Here is a 15081-nt window from a genome sequence, read left to right as displayed (position 1 = left end):
CTTTGATGGGAAAGAGCACGCACGACTAAATACTTGCCCCAGGCCTGCCAAAATAAACCTCCATTCATACATATTAAATAATACAATAGCTAGGCCTACACTACATTAGATTGTATCATTTAGATTTGAATGATTTATTCGAGAAAGATATTTTCAAATCAGCCGCTCTGATTATTATAATAGGCTACACGGACGTGATTTGATGGAAAATGTTATAACAGCCAAGGGAAGAGGAAATGTAAACGGTGTCAAAGGTGTCGCTGTTAATGTCGCCCAAATTATTGTCTAAACAAAAAAAGGCGGAAAACAAAATCTTTGCTACACGTTATTCCGTTACGTACCGTAGTAGTGATAAATAAACTGCTGGGTGTCTATAGATGATTACTGTTATATGAAAAGATGTAGGAAATTGCTCTGATGACGGCACACTCCTCCTCCTGCTGTGTACAGACAAAAAAGTCTTATGTCTTATATATTTCCACGATGAATTTGGCCTTTTGTCAACTTGTATAAAGGTGTTGTTTCACGACACGCAAGTGGATAAGTCTATATATTAGAAATATTCCTCTTTGAAAATAGAGAAAAAATATAATAGTCAACCGAATAATGTAATAAGATTTAGGAGCACACGCCTTGACCCGAATCGCAGCATTTCCCTTTATACAATATGGTCAACTATCCGATTTTGTGGAGTTTATAACTGTCTGAATTTCTTGGAATATATTTGGCGCATAAATTATGTTATTGAATAACAAAAAAAGGCAAAGTGACTGATGTGTCTGAGTTCCATTTCAACACAAAGGACATTTGAATGGCCGTGATTATACAATACGCGCCCTGTGGCTCCTATATTATCATTTCAATGCGCAGAATATCTAAACGCATAGTAGAAAGTTATTTAGCCTATAGGATGTATTACGCTGGCTGATGTGTGTAATATATCCGCGTAATCTTGATTCATAACGACTTCCTTGTAGCTCTCAACAATCTGCTGCGGTCAGCATCATCTGAAATTTATAGTAGGCTACACAATAATATCGTGTGAGACATGGAAAAGCTCAAGGGGTCCGGCCACACCCGGCGATACAATTGTATTAGCCCTATATAGTCGGCGAATATAATATGATACATCCGCATATAGTCCAAGCAGCAACAAAAACAATCAAAGTGGAAAAAGAAAGTCAAAAGATAGCACCCCTACGGTGGTTTTCCATAAATTAATATCATTCCTCTTGCTGTGTATAGTGTATATTGCCGATCTTCTATTCTATCTTCTATTCTTTTGTATCTATTTTTTCTTCTTCTTCTTCTGCGCATTCCTTTTCACCTATCACAGCACACACGCCCAAAAAACAAAACAAAAAAAGAGTTGAAGAAACTTTTCTGGCTGTGCACATCTCTTGATGTATACATATAACTTTCTTTCTTTTCTCTCTCATCTCTAGGCTATACACGATGCAGACATGGAAGAACTTTTTTCTTCTCTCCTTTCTTCTATAGTCTATACACAGAGAGAAGATGGGGAAAGAGAGATAAGAATAAAAATCTTTGACTTTTTCCTTCTCTCTCTTCTTCTTTCTTCTTCTGCTTCAGCTGCTGCTGCTGCTGTTGTCGATGGATATACTTTTTGGGGGCAAGTCTGACCTACTGGCCCTATTATATCTCGCTATGCAGCACCGCATTCGCTTGGGATCATTTTTCCTTTTCAGTTTTTTGTTTTTTCTGAAAAATTCCTGATGAAATTATTTTTTTAAAATTTCGTTTGAGTTTTATATTTGCGGGACCCCGAAAATAACCCGACAAAACACTCAGCACAGACATACTTGTGTGCTGCTGAGCTCAAGTGGATGATATACATTCCATAATAATAGTTTTCTATTTTCTGTACTGCAACAGCAATTGAGGACGTGACACTCGAAAGGAAATTCCCTATTAAAATTTTTACACAAATTGATCGATCGTAGATGATATTTAGTAACTGCTGGGAAATGTATATGATGAAATTTACATGTACACTATATTTCGCCACATGAATGAATGTCATTTTGGTCTGTTACATTCAATTCTTATAGAAGAAATTCACTTTTTTTCCCGTTTGTCGCATTTTCTCTTTGTCGTGTGTTAATAATATGGAAACCATATTGTCTTTTCTCTCTCCATTCATTTCTCTTTCTATACTCACAATTTGTCACGCGGATATATAGCTATATACATGTGCAGCAGTTGATTGAACCTCATCTAGCCGAGAAATTCATTTTATATTTCCCAGCCACTTTTTCTTTTCAATTCGCGTCATCGCGGAATTTCGATTGTTGGAATTTTCCTTTTTTTCTTTTATTACTTTTGAAATTGGAATGACGTCACGTCCAACTTTTCATTTCCTTTTCAATTTCCCGCGTTCTCTCCTTGTACCTCCGGTCAGTCCCCCCCCCTCCACCCCACCAAAACAAAATGAGCTTATATAATTTCCTGCACTAATTATCAAATCAGAATATTAGACTATAGACACCTGTTTTTTTTAAACAAAAGTTAAATTATGCACGCATGAAAGAGAAAGCTTAGATCTATTTCCACCGAGTATATTGAAAATGAAAATGATTCCCATCCATATATATTCGTGTAATCCATCAGCCATGTGATTATCGGGCAAAGTCCAAAGGCTATTAGATGAATATGTATAACGTCTGGGTAATATATAAAACAAGTTGAGTCTGTGCTGGGATGCTGCCCAATTCTCGGCTGTCTGAGTCACCTGCAGCGGTATACCTGCAGCAGCAGCAAGCGGTTGTGTTTTTTTGAAACGTGATTGATCTGCAAAAAGCCCCCCGGGGCCAAACGTCTAGGAGAAAATCAAAGACCCTATAGCGCGCATTTTAAATTTTGTTTTTTTGTTTTTCCATCTCTCAGCAAAAGGAAAAAGAAAAGCGAAAATGCTGATGCCCGCGTGCGGCGTTTGATGTTGTACTGCGCCTCGGGGGCATGAGCCACTCCTATATGCGGATGGGTTTGAATGCGGTGCTGGGCAACCTGTTGCGCCTCCCCCTTTTTTGTTTCCTATATCCCCACCAAACAAAAAGGGGCTCTCAGCTCAGGACATTCAGTCGACCACCAGAGTCTGAGTCGGTCGGTCGTGCGTGAATTTCGTTCGTATTAAATTGGTTGTTTCAAATCGCGCGCTCGAATAGGCCTACAAATAAATCAAAGTTGATTTTCAGTTATCACGGTGATTCTTTCAATTTTTTGACATTTCAATCAAATAATATTTACCGAGTGAATTCAATCGCATCGGGAGTATCTATCATCTATACACGCCTGTTGATTTTTCAACGCGAAAGAATATAATAAGGTAAAGGGTTTGGTTTCATTTGGGAATTTCTGGTGATGGTGAAGCGGAAGGAAATGCCAAAATAAAATTTTTATTTTGGTTACAAAAAGAAAGAAAAGAAATGGGGAGGATGTGTGTGTGTAATGTCATTGGACCATTAGAGGGCTAGAAAGAGAAAAAAGGGTCAGAGTGCGCAGCACCTGGAGGGGCTCTCGAAATTTCAAAAAACAGAAAAACCCCAAAACATTTTTCCAGGAAAGAAAATCAAAATGTGTTTTCTTTATTTCCTTAGAAAGGAGTAGGGTTGGTTGTCCTAGTGGCACGATGACCCTGTTGAACTTTCCATTTTTTTTTCCTTTTTCTTTTTCAAAAGATTTTTTATTTTTTTCTAGAAATTGAATTCAAATGACTTTCGTGGAAAAATAAAAAAGAGGCTCTCACCGTATGGGGGCGTTTTATTATTATCCAATAGCACCAATAGCACATTTTTTGAGGGGGAAATTTGAAAAAAAGTGACCAAAAGTTCAAGGGCTCATATTGGAATAACGACAGTGTGTGGGAAAGTCATCGACACATTCGTTCAAAACATCTGCTGGATGAATAATATATGCCAACGGGGGTGGAGTGGGGTGCAGTAGACAAAAGTCTATAAGGAAGAATCTCGACTCCTCCGGCCGGATGTTGAAAAAAGAACACTCCTACGACTCCTACACATTTTACTAAGTTTTCTGCAATGTGACGTAGTAGTAGCTATGGGAAAACGTGGCTATTGTGCGATGACGTCAACATTATCTCGTTTTTATTTTTATTCTTTCGCCGATGCGTCATCGCCTTAAAACTTTTAAATTTTTTCTCCCAGTCATTTTGATTTTTTGCGCAATTCAATTTTCGTTTAAATTTTAAATTTTCGCGCCGCTGTGAAATGTTGTATACAATCGAAAAAATAATAATACTGTGGGGTTGTATTGTATAGCACAGTCGAAAGAAATAGAAGAAAGGAGTTACGTATAAAGGAAGATTCGAATAACCAGCCCGCAGGCGATTTGATTTCACGCGTGAAACGTTGAAAAGCGACGGTTGGGGATTACAGAAAAACCTTGAAAATCTTCTGCTTAGTGCTTACTTCTTCTTTCTTGTTGATGTTGGATTTTCACGTTTGATGGATTGAATTCAGCTCGGCCTTGATTTCGGTTTGAATTATTATTAACGGATAACGTCTGGAAATAAATGCGGTCGCAGGAAGTTGACGTCGTTTTGGTCCCAACGTGATAAATGATCCATTGGGTGCGCGTTTAACGGCCGGAAAGAATGGAGACGGACCTTGGAAAAATAAAATAAAAAGTTGGCGGATATTTTTCGCGAAATTTTTAAAAAAGAAATAATTTTTCAAGTTTGTTTTTCAAATTATACCCCGGGAAAATATAAATTAAATTGAAATTTTTTAAAAATGAAATGGTCACCTTGTAGACGTCCTGTCACTTTGCTAACGACCGGAAGTCGATTCACACCTTGGCATTTCAATACTTAAAAAGAAAAGAAAAATAAACATTTTTCGTGTTTAGCCAAGCGAAAATCTTTTTATTTTTATGGACCCTTCTTATATGCTGGCCAGCTGTGTGCGTGTGCGTGAGGGAGACTATGACGCCGGTCACGTTTTGTTGGGACGATGATGGCCCAAGGCGCTATCCCGCTCGATGGTCCGTCACTCCCGAAAATTTTATTTATACAAAAGACAATAAACCTACAAAAAAGAAGAAATAGGAATTTTTGTTTTTTCTTTTAGCTTCTTTAACTTGGTTTTTACCTTCGTATGTGTACACCGGCCAATGTTTGTTTCACTTTCTGCTTGCGGTTGACCACCACCACCACCACCAGCAGCACCACCAAAAAAATAGAAAAACAAAAGAATTTTTATTTACAATTTTGCTGTCCAATTTTGGTCAATGGACCGTCTAAACTTTCCCCTTTCGATCAATTTGTGAAGTGGCGCTATAACCCAAATAAAAATACAAATTCCAATAGAGCCACCCCGATGTTTTTTTATAAATTTCAAAATTTGCTCATTCGAATCGAAACTATTTTAAAAAGATAAATAAATAAATTTTTATTAAGATTAGGGAGTCGACCGGAAGTATTAGGTCATTAGGGAGAGAGAGAGAGCAAATACAGTCTCCTGTTTCGCCATACTCCCACGCAGATGTACCGGTCGTGAAGGGGCTCAAGTTTGGCTGCTGCTGGGATGTGGGCCACTTGTTCCCACCACAAAAAGAAGAAGAAAGAAAATTGGTGTCGCATTGCAGCATTTTCTCTCTCGTCTCTTTTGGCTTTGTTTGATATCACCCTAGGGCTGGTTATATATTGAATCACGTCCGGAATCGCATCATCTTTATTTCTACCAACAAATTGATTTGTTGTTATTCATCCAACCCAAAAATGGCGATTGTACGAAAGTGGTTGGCTAAAAACATTCGATTGTTGGCATTGCCCGCGGTTGAACGGTTGAACCTTTAACGTGGAATGTTTGTCTTGACCATCTGCCAAAAAAAAATTCCAACATTTTATTTTTATATTTTATTTTATTTATTTAAATCAATTCGGCGCAGATAAGACGAAAATGTGGAGTCGTGACGGATTGAAAAGCGGAACGTCATCGGCCATGATGTACCGCTCCACTCCGCACCTGTTTGTCTACCAGCCGTGCGAGGATGACGACGATGCGGCCGTGACGCCGCCGCCGACGGCGATGACATCCGCCTCGACCGTCGCCTTGCGGATGATGCACCACGACGAGCTGCTGCTGACGGACGCTGGCGAGGACACGGAGCCCTCCGATTCCGGTTACGCCGCCTCCTCTTCCGGCTCGGGATCGGCTACTACACCCGAGGCTATTTACTACTCCGCCATGGAACTGACGTCGTCGTCGTTGGCGTCGGCGTCGCATCGCATCAAGGAGAAGGACGCCATCCGCCGTTTGAGTTTCATCAAATACGCCGCCGGCGGCGGCGACGTCTACAGCAACGGAAGTAGCGGCGGCGGCAGCAGCGGCGGTAGTGACGGCTCGTCCGTCGACGACGATCCGCTCATCCATCCCGTCATCCATCAGCATCAAAGCAAACAGCAACACCACCACCAGCTGACCGAGCTGGAACTCTTGAGGGTCGAAACTTTCTTCAGAGGCAATCAGACGCAGATTTTTGTCGGCAAATCGCTGGCCAATTTGTAATTATTATTTAATTTTTTTTTCAAATATTTAATTGGTAAATTTTAAATTCAAAATCTTAAATAATTTAATAGTAAATATTTTAATTAGCCTATTTTAATTTTTTTATTTTAGTAAAATTATTCATTCGATTGAAATTACAAAATTTTGAATTTAATTTTTTGGGGTATTATTTTAATTTTAATTGATTTTCATTTTAATGATTTAAATGTAATTAGTTATTTGTTAAAATGATTAATCCCTATTGCGGAATTATTTCAGGTATTTGAGACAGGCCAAGAGTCTTGTGGGTTTGAATCGCTGCTCCAGCCAGCCGGACGTTTGCGTCCGCACTCTGCAGAGGCAGACGGACAGACTGACGGACTGGCAGTTGAAATTCACCGGCATCCCGGTGGTGCTGCTGGACCTGGGCGGAACGAAATCGCGCCGCCAGCGACGGATCCAGCTGATTTTGGCCGAACGCGGAACCGGATTCACTTTGTGGTCGGACACGATCGACAATTTGAGCAACTACGAGGCGGCCGGACCGACGTTCCACACGATGAGGACGTCGACCGACCACCGTCAAATCGCCGGCCTGAGCTTCGACGCTGCCGACGCTGCCCAGCAGTTCTTCCGGCACATCGAGACGCTGACGTCCGATCCGGCCAACATCCGTCTGTCGACGCCCAAAAGAGCCTCGAGGACTTCGAGTTTGTTGCGATTCTGGATGACGGGCAAGTCCAGCGGTGGTGGCCACAAGATTAAAACGCCGGCCAAGATTCCACCACCACGCAAGTGCGACATTTCCCAGCCTTGCTTCTTCCAGCACGTGACCAGCGTCGACTCGACGGATCGTGGCAAGTTCTTTTCCCTTCAGGCCTTTGTGCCCAGCAATCAATGACAAGTTTTGGATTTATTAATTTTGGTTATTTTTTTTTCGGATCTCATGTGATAGCCACTTTTCAAATTGATATGCAAATTATTATTTTTTGTCTCTTTCTGTTTTACACGTGTGATGGGCATCTAACATCTGCAAAGGCTCACCATTTTGACAGTTTTGGTTGCGAACAACTTGGAACGTTTTGTTTGCCACTTGTTTGTACCAAAAGGATTTTTGTTTGGGCAGGTTATATGCCCTGCGTTGTATCATTGTGCCTTATTTACATCTAAATATTATGTGTGTGTGTCTTGTTGAAATTGTTAGTCGCTTGCTGTCATATGTCAAATCAGAAATAATTGTCCAGTCAGCCAATTCATTATATTCTATCTGCTCGTTCATATTCCCTGCAACTTCATTAGAGCTCAAACTGATTGCAATTGGCTGGGCTACACAACGAATTAAAAGCAATCTAAAAGAATAACGTTTGGTGTGTGCTTCTATTACTATAACTCTCCTTCGTAAATTAGCTCATTTTCTCATCATATGTATACTAATAACCAGCTTTCGTTCACATGTCATATAAATTAACTCGATATCATTTTTGTATCTAAGTCATATAAGATTGAGACTGGTTTTGCCTCCCCTTCATACTTTGTGTATACGCATTCGTGAATGTCAATAGTTATTATTGTAATAACAATAAAAAATATATTACACTTAATTCCTTTTTCTATAGCTCTCAAATGATTTCCCACGTTTTCCATCGAATAAAAACGAATGTCCCCCCACCTAAAAGATCTGCGTCCAGAATATGCACATAAAGAATTACAAATTCAGTTCCTGTCAAAACAACAACGAAATGTTGATGAATCTGCTCACACGCCACCAGAAAACCAAACAAACAAATGCCAGTCGCCAACCGCAATTCCGGCAGATCTTATTTTGTCTTTCGTTTTCTCTTTTTGTGCAAAAATGTTTTCACTAATGAGGAAAAAAGGAACTGCAATGTGAAAGCTGAAGAAAAACAAAAACACAAATGTCATTTCAGGCGGAACGCAATTTTGATGTATGTATAATAATAATATGATGAACGAGCAGTTACACACACACACACACATGATGGCTGATGTGAGGAAAAAAGGGGAAGAATTAATTCTGAATTATTTTGAAATTAATTAAAAAAAGCGATTCAATTTTAGTCTCGGTTTGACGTAACTATTAAAAGAAATGCGAAACGTTTCAATCGTGATGTGATGATGCAAATATATATAAATCATATTCAAGTTGATACAATTAGAGATACCAATGAGGGGAGGGGTCTGCAAAGATGAAATTAAGGTACAAGACGTTAAACCAAAATGAGAATAAGGTGGGCAAAACCAAAAATTGAATTCAGATTCGGTGAGAGTTGACTAGAAATGTCTCTGCCAAAAGTTGCTGCCATTTTGTTGTTGTTGTTCAGGGTAGTACAAGGCCGACGGCTGTCGATGGATTGGAGGTGGAGGTGTGGTGGTGGTTGTTGGACGGTGGCGGGTCCAGCAGAGAGCCGCAGGGGTCGCTGACGGATTGGATGAGTCGATCGGCCATCCCCTGGGCGAAGCTTTCGAGCGGTTGCTGGACCGAAGGCGCCGATTTGGACGTCAGCGGCAGAGTGCGAGGCCTGGGCACCGGCTGCTGGAACGAGAACGAGGCCGACGATGAGCTCATCCAGTCCAGCACTTGCTGCATCGACTGCTGGAGATCGTTGACTTGACGCTCGAGGACTTGGTGCGACTGACGCAATTTGGCCAACTCGTCGCCATCCGCACAGGATGATCCGGGTCTCGACATCCGGGCCGTCGCCGGAATTCCGTTGCTCATCGACAGACTGGCGCTGGGGTGGGCCGTGGTGGTGCGGGCCGGCTGGCGGGACATGAGGTGCTCGACGTGCTCTTCCGCCCGGCTGATCCGCATGTGATTCTTCAGCCGGACCACCGCCGGATCCAAATTCCGGGTCTGGTAGCCTCGCCAGACTTTCTGGATGGCCACGGCCGCTTGGGTCTCCGACAACTTCGACGGTGTCGATTTGATCGACTGGGCCGATGGGGCCATGGCCGTCGACGAAGACGATCCGCTCCGCTCCACTCCGCTCTTCCGGGTCGGCAATTTGGAGACGGGCTTGGCCGTCCGAGGCTGCTGCGACACCGAGCGGTTGTACAGCGGCTTGCGCGTTTGCTGGGCCGCAGAGGCCGCTCGCCTCAGCGTCGCCTGCCCGGCCAGGTCGTCGTCGTCGTCCAGGCCGTAGTGCTGGGCCGAAACGGGTCGGGCTGGGCGACTGGGAGGCACCAGAGTGGCGCTGGTTAGACTGGAGCTCCGCTCCAGGGCCAAATTAGCCGACGAAGGGTCCAGGCTTTGATACATCAAGGCCGGCATGGGCTCCAAGCTCAAATCGTCTTCATAAGTCGATTTGACGGGCGCCTTGGCCGACTTGGCCGTCACCGCCGCCAGGTCTTTGGGTGGCGAAACCTGTTTCCGGAGTGGCACCGTTTTCTTGACGGCCGGCGACGTCGAAGGCTGGACCGAGCGTCGAGTGGGAGTCGGTGATGAAGTGGCCGAGACGGCCAGCTGGAGATCGCAGTGATTCTGACGGGCCAAATTGAGTATTTTGTCCAGTTTGCCGGAACTGCACTCGGCGTCCGATTGAGATCCGTTGGCGACGCCCCCAACGTCCGGCCGGATGGCAATCAAATAGGCCACCAACTCGTCGTGCTGGCCAATTTTGAACTGGCGCCCTCGGCCCAGCGAGAATAGCCACTCGGCCACCAGACTCTCCTTGGCGCTGACTAGAGTTTCGTCCATGATTTTCAGGCCCGGCAGCCAGTTGAGCAGGAAAGGCCGGCAGCCGTCGCCGTAAGAGCAGCAAGGATTGCCCGACAGGCTGAATAGTTCCAAGTAGACTAGGTGGGACAGACGGGACACCTCGTTCAGGTCCGTCAGGGCGTTTTCGGCCAAGGTCAAGGCCGTCAGACTGGGCGGCAGGAACTTGTCGCAAAACTGGAGCGTCTTGATGCGGTTCGACTGCAGGTGGAGCCGGCGCAGCAGCTTCATGCTGGACAGATCCGGTATCGTCGTGATGGCGTTGTCGGACAGGTCCAGGTGTTCCAGCAGCAGGTTGGCATTGAGATGTTCGATGCTTTTGATGTTGTTGCCCGCCAGGTTGAGGTGGGAGAGATACTTCATGTCCTTCAAGCCTTCTATCGAGACTATGCTGTTGTGCGAGAGGTTCAACACTCTCAGGCTGTACAGCCTAGCCACCCCGTACATTCTGACTAGCTGATTGTGAGATGCCGAAAACTGTGGAATGAAAGAAACAAATTATCGTGTATGATGATCACCGTAAATTTCTCAACAACAATTTACCTTGATGAGGCTGCAGTAGGTCTCAACATTTTCCAATCTAGCAATATCGTTGTGGTCCAGCAGCAAGGTGCTGTAGTGCAGGTTGCCTGGCGCTGGGTCAACTTTCTTCAAGTGTTGACGAGTCAGATTCAGCACCTCTGGGCTATCTATTGGGGAGGAACACCAAGAACAGTACGAGATTAAACATCTTCATTGGGGAGGGGGACTGCACATCTGCAAAAATATACAGAGGCATCCAATTTTACAACCGTCGGCAAGTTAACCTAAACAACTTGGGCGGCAGTTCTGAAAGAGCTGAGATACAAGCATGTTGTGGCCAAAATAAAGTGTGATTTTAAATTTCGCAAGACAAATTGTTTTACAAAACCAACTGCATTCCAAAATCGCATATTTAAACATAAAAAAATCTGAAATTAGTAAATTACCAACGGCAGACGCCATCGTATGTTGTTTGTTGAAAACCTACTGCTGCTGTCATGCAGACAAAATAAATAAATAATTCAAATAATTTTTTGAAAATTCCTCAATATCAAATACCAGACAATGAAAAATTTTGAATCAGTCTTTGAAAAATAGCTTTTAAAAATTTCCCTTCGTTTAAAAATGTCGAAAAACGATTTTCTCCCGAATTTCGCAACGAACGCCCCATTATTCAAATTCGGCAACGTGGGTTCGTGTCTCCGTTCCGTTTCTCTCTTTCAAGAAGAGGCTTCGTCAAAATAGCTCGATTCTTTTCGTCAGTTCGTCTCTGAATAAGCCACAATGAAGTAAGTAATTTCTGTTCATTTTTATCCGGATTTTTCAGTTTCATCGCTGGTCAAACTGTTTCAAATGGATATCCAACAAATTGCTCACAATTTTCTACGTTATTGTTGTGTTTCAGGATTTCACTGTGCCACTACAGCGGCTACAAGATCTATCCCGGAAAGGGAAAGACTATGGTCAGGACCGATGGAAGGGTAAGCAGCGTTATTTTCTATTGATTTCCATGTTGTCTTAATGTAAACTGATTACTAAATTTCAAATCTTCTCTACAGACCTACCAATTTTTGGACTCGAAATGCGAGCGCGCGCATTTGATGAAGAGGAACCCCCGTAACACAACCTGGACTGTGCTTTACAGGTAATGCAAGTTGACAGCTTCATCAGCAAGTTTGTTTCATTCCTTTTAAAATCTGTTTTCTCTTGTCCAGGCGTAAGCACAAGAAGGGCCAGATTGAAGAACTTGCCAAGAAGAAGACCAGGAAGACCCAGAAGTTCCAGCGAGCCATTGTTGGTGCATCTCTGACTGAGATCTTGGCCAAGCGTAACCAGAAACCTGAAGTCCGCAAGGCTCAGAGAGATCAGGCCATCAAGTGAGTTTTGTTTACAGTGTTAAGGAACCACCTGGTTGACAGACACCTCAGAGTGCATGTTTTTTCTAATTTACTTGGTGAGTGTGAACTAATGTCATGTTCGTTTTCTCTAGGGCTGCCAAGGAGAAGCAAAAGGCTTCCAAGGCCCAGAAGAAGGCCGCCATGGCACCACCTAAAGCCGCTAAAGCTCCCAAGACGAAAGCTGCGCGACCATCCCAGAAGATGAAGCCCCAAGTCGGTGGCAAACGTTAAATGGTTTTCGTAACATCTGGTGTAATTTTTATCTTTCAAACTGTTTGAATTACACCCTCCATCGACGTCAATTTCAAATCGTTTATTCATTTTTATTTTTCCTAAATTTTTTTGGGTTAATTTACAATTTTTGTTAGCTAGATTGGTCCCACATGGCCCAGTACTCTTGTGTTTGCATCTCACTCAGTCTGGAAACTGTCCGGTCGTAGGCGAATAGTTCCTCTTCTCCCGTGAAAATGCTAGCCCCCTGATGTAATCAAACAAATTTAGTATAAAAACTTATTTACACGATTGAAATTTGACAGTGAAAAAAAGTTAAAACCTGGTTGCCTTCGATGTTTGAAGCGTCTATTAAAAGTGACTGTTGATGTGCATCATCTTTCTCTTTGGAAAACAATTGAGACAAGGGCCGTTCTGCACTGATTATGACCCTGACTCTGCTATCGTACAACGTGTCGATTAACGTAATGAACCGTCGAGCGGGAGACTTGATTTTCAAGTTTAATTGTGGTACACCGCGAACGATAACTGTGTGAAAAATTTTGCTCAATTGCAGGTAATCGACAGCTCCCAGGGGTCGATCGCAAATTTCTTCGAAATGGCAATCGAGTACCCGGCCGCAGGCCCGGTTGAAAGTCACGTGTCTTCCTTGCACGATAAAAGATCGCGACCGGACCGTGTCGTTTTCTTTGGAACACAACAATTTGAACAATCGGTTGACTTCCTCTTCAGCTCGACCATCTTCAGACCTGCCCAGGGTTAAATATTTTATTAATCGAATCGAAACTTGACGGAAATGGGATGTGTGGAATAATTTACGAAAAGTAAAACTTTTGTCCACCGCTGGCCGCTGCTAGCTGACGGTAATCGATGCCCGAATCGAGGCAATGAACGTTGCAGTGATCAGTAAGGACTCGTATGAAAGGCAGGAAATTGGTCCTCTGAAGTCCGTTTTTGTACAGATCTTCCGGCGGGCGGTTACTCGTTGCTACCACGATAACTCCGCGAGAAAAGAGTTCGGTGAAGAGTCTCTTCAGGATCATAGCATCTCCAATGTCTGTCACCTAAACAACATTTAGAAATGTTTCTTTTGATTATTCAAGAAAAAATTGATTTTATCAGGAAGAATTACCTGAAATTCATCAAAGCAAATGAGCCAACTCTCTTCGGCAATGTTTGACGCCACAGGCGGGATGGGATCGTAATGATTGGCTCGTGAATTTTTATCGCCAGAGTTTCGAACGAAATTGTTCTTGAGCGAGTGGATGCGCCGGTGAATGTCCAGCATGAAAGAATTGAAGTGGACGCGTTTCTTCTTGTCTGTCGGCGCTGTGTCGTGGAACAGATCCATGATCATGGTCTTGCCACCCCCAACAGCTCCGTGGATGTAGAGGCCTTTGGGGGCATCAACTTCTTTCCGTATGCCAAGCCATCTGGAAAGCAAACCAGGTTGGTTGGCGGGTGTGTATCCCTGGATCGAATCAAATGTGTCCTGGAGTTTTAAAATGGCTTGTAGTTGATGCTTGTCTTCCAACAGGTGGCCTGATTTGATTCTTGCCTGGTATGTGGCCAACGGTCCTGAATCAATCACTTCTTTGGGTTCTGCTGTAGCAAATCCCCGTTGGCCTGCCAAGTGTGCCAAAACGAGAAATGAGTTTGAGACTGTTGTAGAATTAGGTTTTAATTAAAATCATCAATTATTATCTGGAAGAAACTTAAGTTGAGTAGTTACCTCTGGCCAGAAATGCGAGCTTGGGCCCAAAGTGGGGGAACAAGATAATATCGTTAGTCATTTCCCATAACGGGAGCCGATAAAGAGGTGCGTGAATTCTGTACATATTTAATTAGTCTTTTTGAAATTGAGTCCTAGTAACAAAAACAATAGAAAAAAAACCGGGATTTTCACAAATTCTTTAGTTTCATAATGCATATATATACAAAACAAACAGGAATTTTGGGGTCTTTGGGAGCAGACGAAAATCGTATGCAACATTGCCGGTGCGGGCAAGGTGAAGGTTGCCGTGGGCTATGGACCTATGGTAAAAGAAAGAGGGCAAGAGCCCAAGAGGGAAAGACAACAGACACCACTTCGGCCGTAAATCCTTGTCAATTGTCAAAGTTTTTTGTCAAAGTTGAGATCCTATGAGCTGCTTGCTTAAATTAGCCAACCCTTTGCCAAAATTAGCCAACAGTTGGAAGTAAAAAGCCGGGAAAAAAGCCCGAAACCCGAAACACCTCCTGTAGTAGGACTAGAGACCAAGTTTCTTTGACTCCACGTTTCATTTCCCTTGAAAGAGTTGCGCAATATACATTTTGTTCATCTCCAATCTCCCATCATGTTAATCCAAAATCAAATGAAATCTTTTTCTAGATATTTTTTTATAGAAGGGTTGAAAAATAAGCAAAGGATCTTTTTTCCGAGCTTTTTTCCTACACGTTCCTACAAAGCCTTGAAAAAGTTGTTGCCTGCCAGGCAATGCCTGGCAGTAAAATAACTTGAAAAGTGAAATACGAGTTTTCTCCCCTAATGCTGGCTTTTCACACTCTTGCAATGTACACCTCATCGGTTGGCTCGTAATAGGAGATCGAGGAGATCTCTGTGGCAGTCGGAGCTTAAAAAATCTAGGACAAGCGTTTTGGTATTTATAAAACAAATGCTTCGTCTTTC

The 15081-nt window shown here is 43.0% G+C and overlaps 4 protein-coding genes across 6 annotated transcripts; 2 read left to right on the top strand and 2 right to left on the bottom strand.

Moving 5' to 3' along the window:
* Positions 1-3090: 3090 nt before the first annotated feature.
* LOC124201171 lies at positions 3091-8128 on the top strand. 3 transcript variants are annotated; one of them, XM_046597654.1, is made up of 4 exons: positions 3130-3346; positions 5929-6069; positions 6100-6544; positions 6807-8128. In XM_046597654.1, exons 2-4 carry the CDS (start codon positions 5940-5942, stop codon positions 7426-7428), a joined length of 1197 nt encoding a protein of 398 aa, XP_046453610.1. In that variant the 5' UTR covers positions 3130-3346; positions 5929-5939; the 3' UTR covers positions 7429-8128. The 3 variants fall into 3 exon arrangements, with proteins under 3 accessions (XP_046453608.1, XP_046453610.1, XP_046453609.1); XM_046597652.1 differs by having other exon boundaries at positions 3091-3346; positions 5929-6544; XM_046597653.1 differs by having other exon boundaries at positions 5924-6544.
* A 316-nt stretch (positions 8129-8444) lies between these two features.
* On the bottom strand, positions 8445-11357 carry LOC124201169 (centrosomal protein of 97 kDa-like). Its single transcript, XM_046597650.1, has 3 exons — positions 11232-11357; positions 10807-10952; positions 8445-10740 (listed from the first exon to the last, which is right to left on the bottom strand). The coding sequence occupies exons 1-3, from the start codon at positions 11245-11247 to the stop codon at positions 8866-8868; spliced, it is 2037 nt and encodes a 678-aa protein (XP_046453606.1). The 5' UTR covers positions 11248-11357; the 3' UTR covers positions 8445-8865.
* A 93-nt stretch (positions 11358-11450) lies between these two features.
* On the top strand, positions 11451-12484 carry LOC124201172 (60S ribosomal protein L24-like). The gene is made up of 5 exons (XM_046597655.1): positions 11451-11573; positions 11690-11765; positions 11844-11929; positions 12000-12161; positions 12275-12484. The coding sequence occupies exons 1-5, from the start codon at positions 11569-11571 to the stop codon at positions 12411-12413; spliced, it is 468 nt and encodes a 155-aa protein (XP_046453611.1). The 5' UTR covers positions 11451-11568; the 3' UTR covers positions 12414-12484.
* On the bottom strand, positions 12481-14404 carry LOC124201170 (putative ATPase N2B). The gene is made up of 5 exons (XM_046597651.1): positions 14146-14404; positions 13546-14039; positions 13233-13477; positions 12736-13162; positions 12481-12660 (listed from the first exon to the last, which is right to left on the bottom strand). The coding sequence occupies exons 1-5, from the start codon at positions 14249-14251 to the stop codon at positions 12547-12549; spliced, it is 1386 nt and encodes a 461-aa protein (XP_046453607.1). The 5' UTR covers positions 14252-14404; the 3' UTR covers positions 12481-12546.
* Between the last annotated feature and the right edge of the window lie 677 nt (positions 14405-15081).

This window comes from Daphnia pulex, chromosome 8 (genome assembly GCF_021134715.1).
Source record: "Daphnia pulex isolate KAP4 chromosome 8, ASM2113471v1".
Taxonomy (NCBI): domain Eukaryota; kingdom Metazoa; phylum Arthropoda; class Branchiopoda; order Diplostraca; family Daphniidae; genus Daphnia; species Daphnia pulex.
Note: the sequence above shows the minus strand (reverse complement) of the source record. Positions and strands in the feature narration are given on the sequence as shown.

Coding starts and splice junctions, on each gene's coding strand:
- LOC124201170 (XM_046597651.1), bottom strand. CDS start 14,251: ATGTACAGAATTCACGCACCTCTTTATCGGCTCCCGTTATGGGAAATG. Junction 14,040..14,145: donor GCTCGCATTTCTGGCCAGAG/GTAACTACTCAA, acceptor CACACTTGGCAG/GCCAACGGGGATTTGCTACA. Junction 12,661..12,735: donor CAAACATCGAAGGCAACCAG/GTTTTAACTTTT, acceptor TGATTACATCAG/GGGGCTAGCATTTTCACGGG.
- LOC124201172 (XM_046597655.1), top strand. Junction 11,930..11,999: donor ACCTGGACTGTGCTTTACAG/GTAATGCAAGTT, acceptor TCTCTTGTCCAG/GCGTAAGCACAAGAAGGGCC. Junction 12,162..12,274: donor CAGAGAGATCAGGCCATCAA/GTGAGTTTTGTT, acceptor CGTTTTCTCTAG/GGCTGCCAAGGAGAAGCAAA.
- LOC124201171 (XM_046597652.1), top strand. CDS start 5,940: ATGTGGAGTCGTGACGGATTGAAAAGCGGAACGTCATCGGCCATGATG. Junction 6,545..6,806: donor GGCAAATCGCTGGCCAATTT/GTAATTATTATT, acceptor GAATTATTTCAG/GTATTTGAGACAGGCCAAGA.
- LOC124201169 (XM_046597650.1), bottom strand. Junction 10,741..10,806: donor CCTACTGCAGCCTCATCAAG/GTAAATTGTTGT, acceptor TTCATTCCACAG/TTTTCGGCATCTCACAATCA.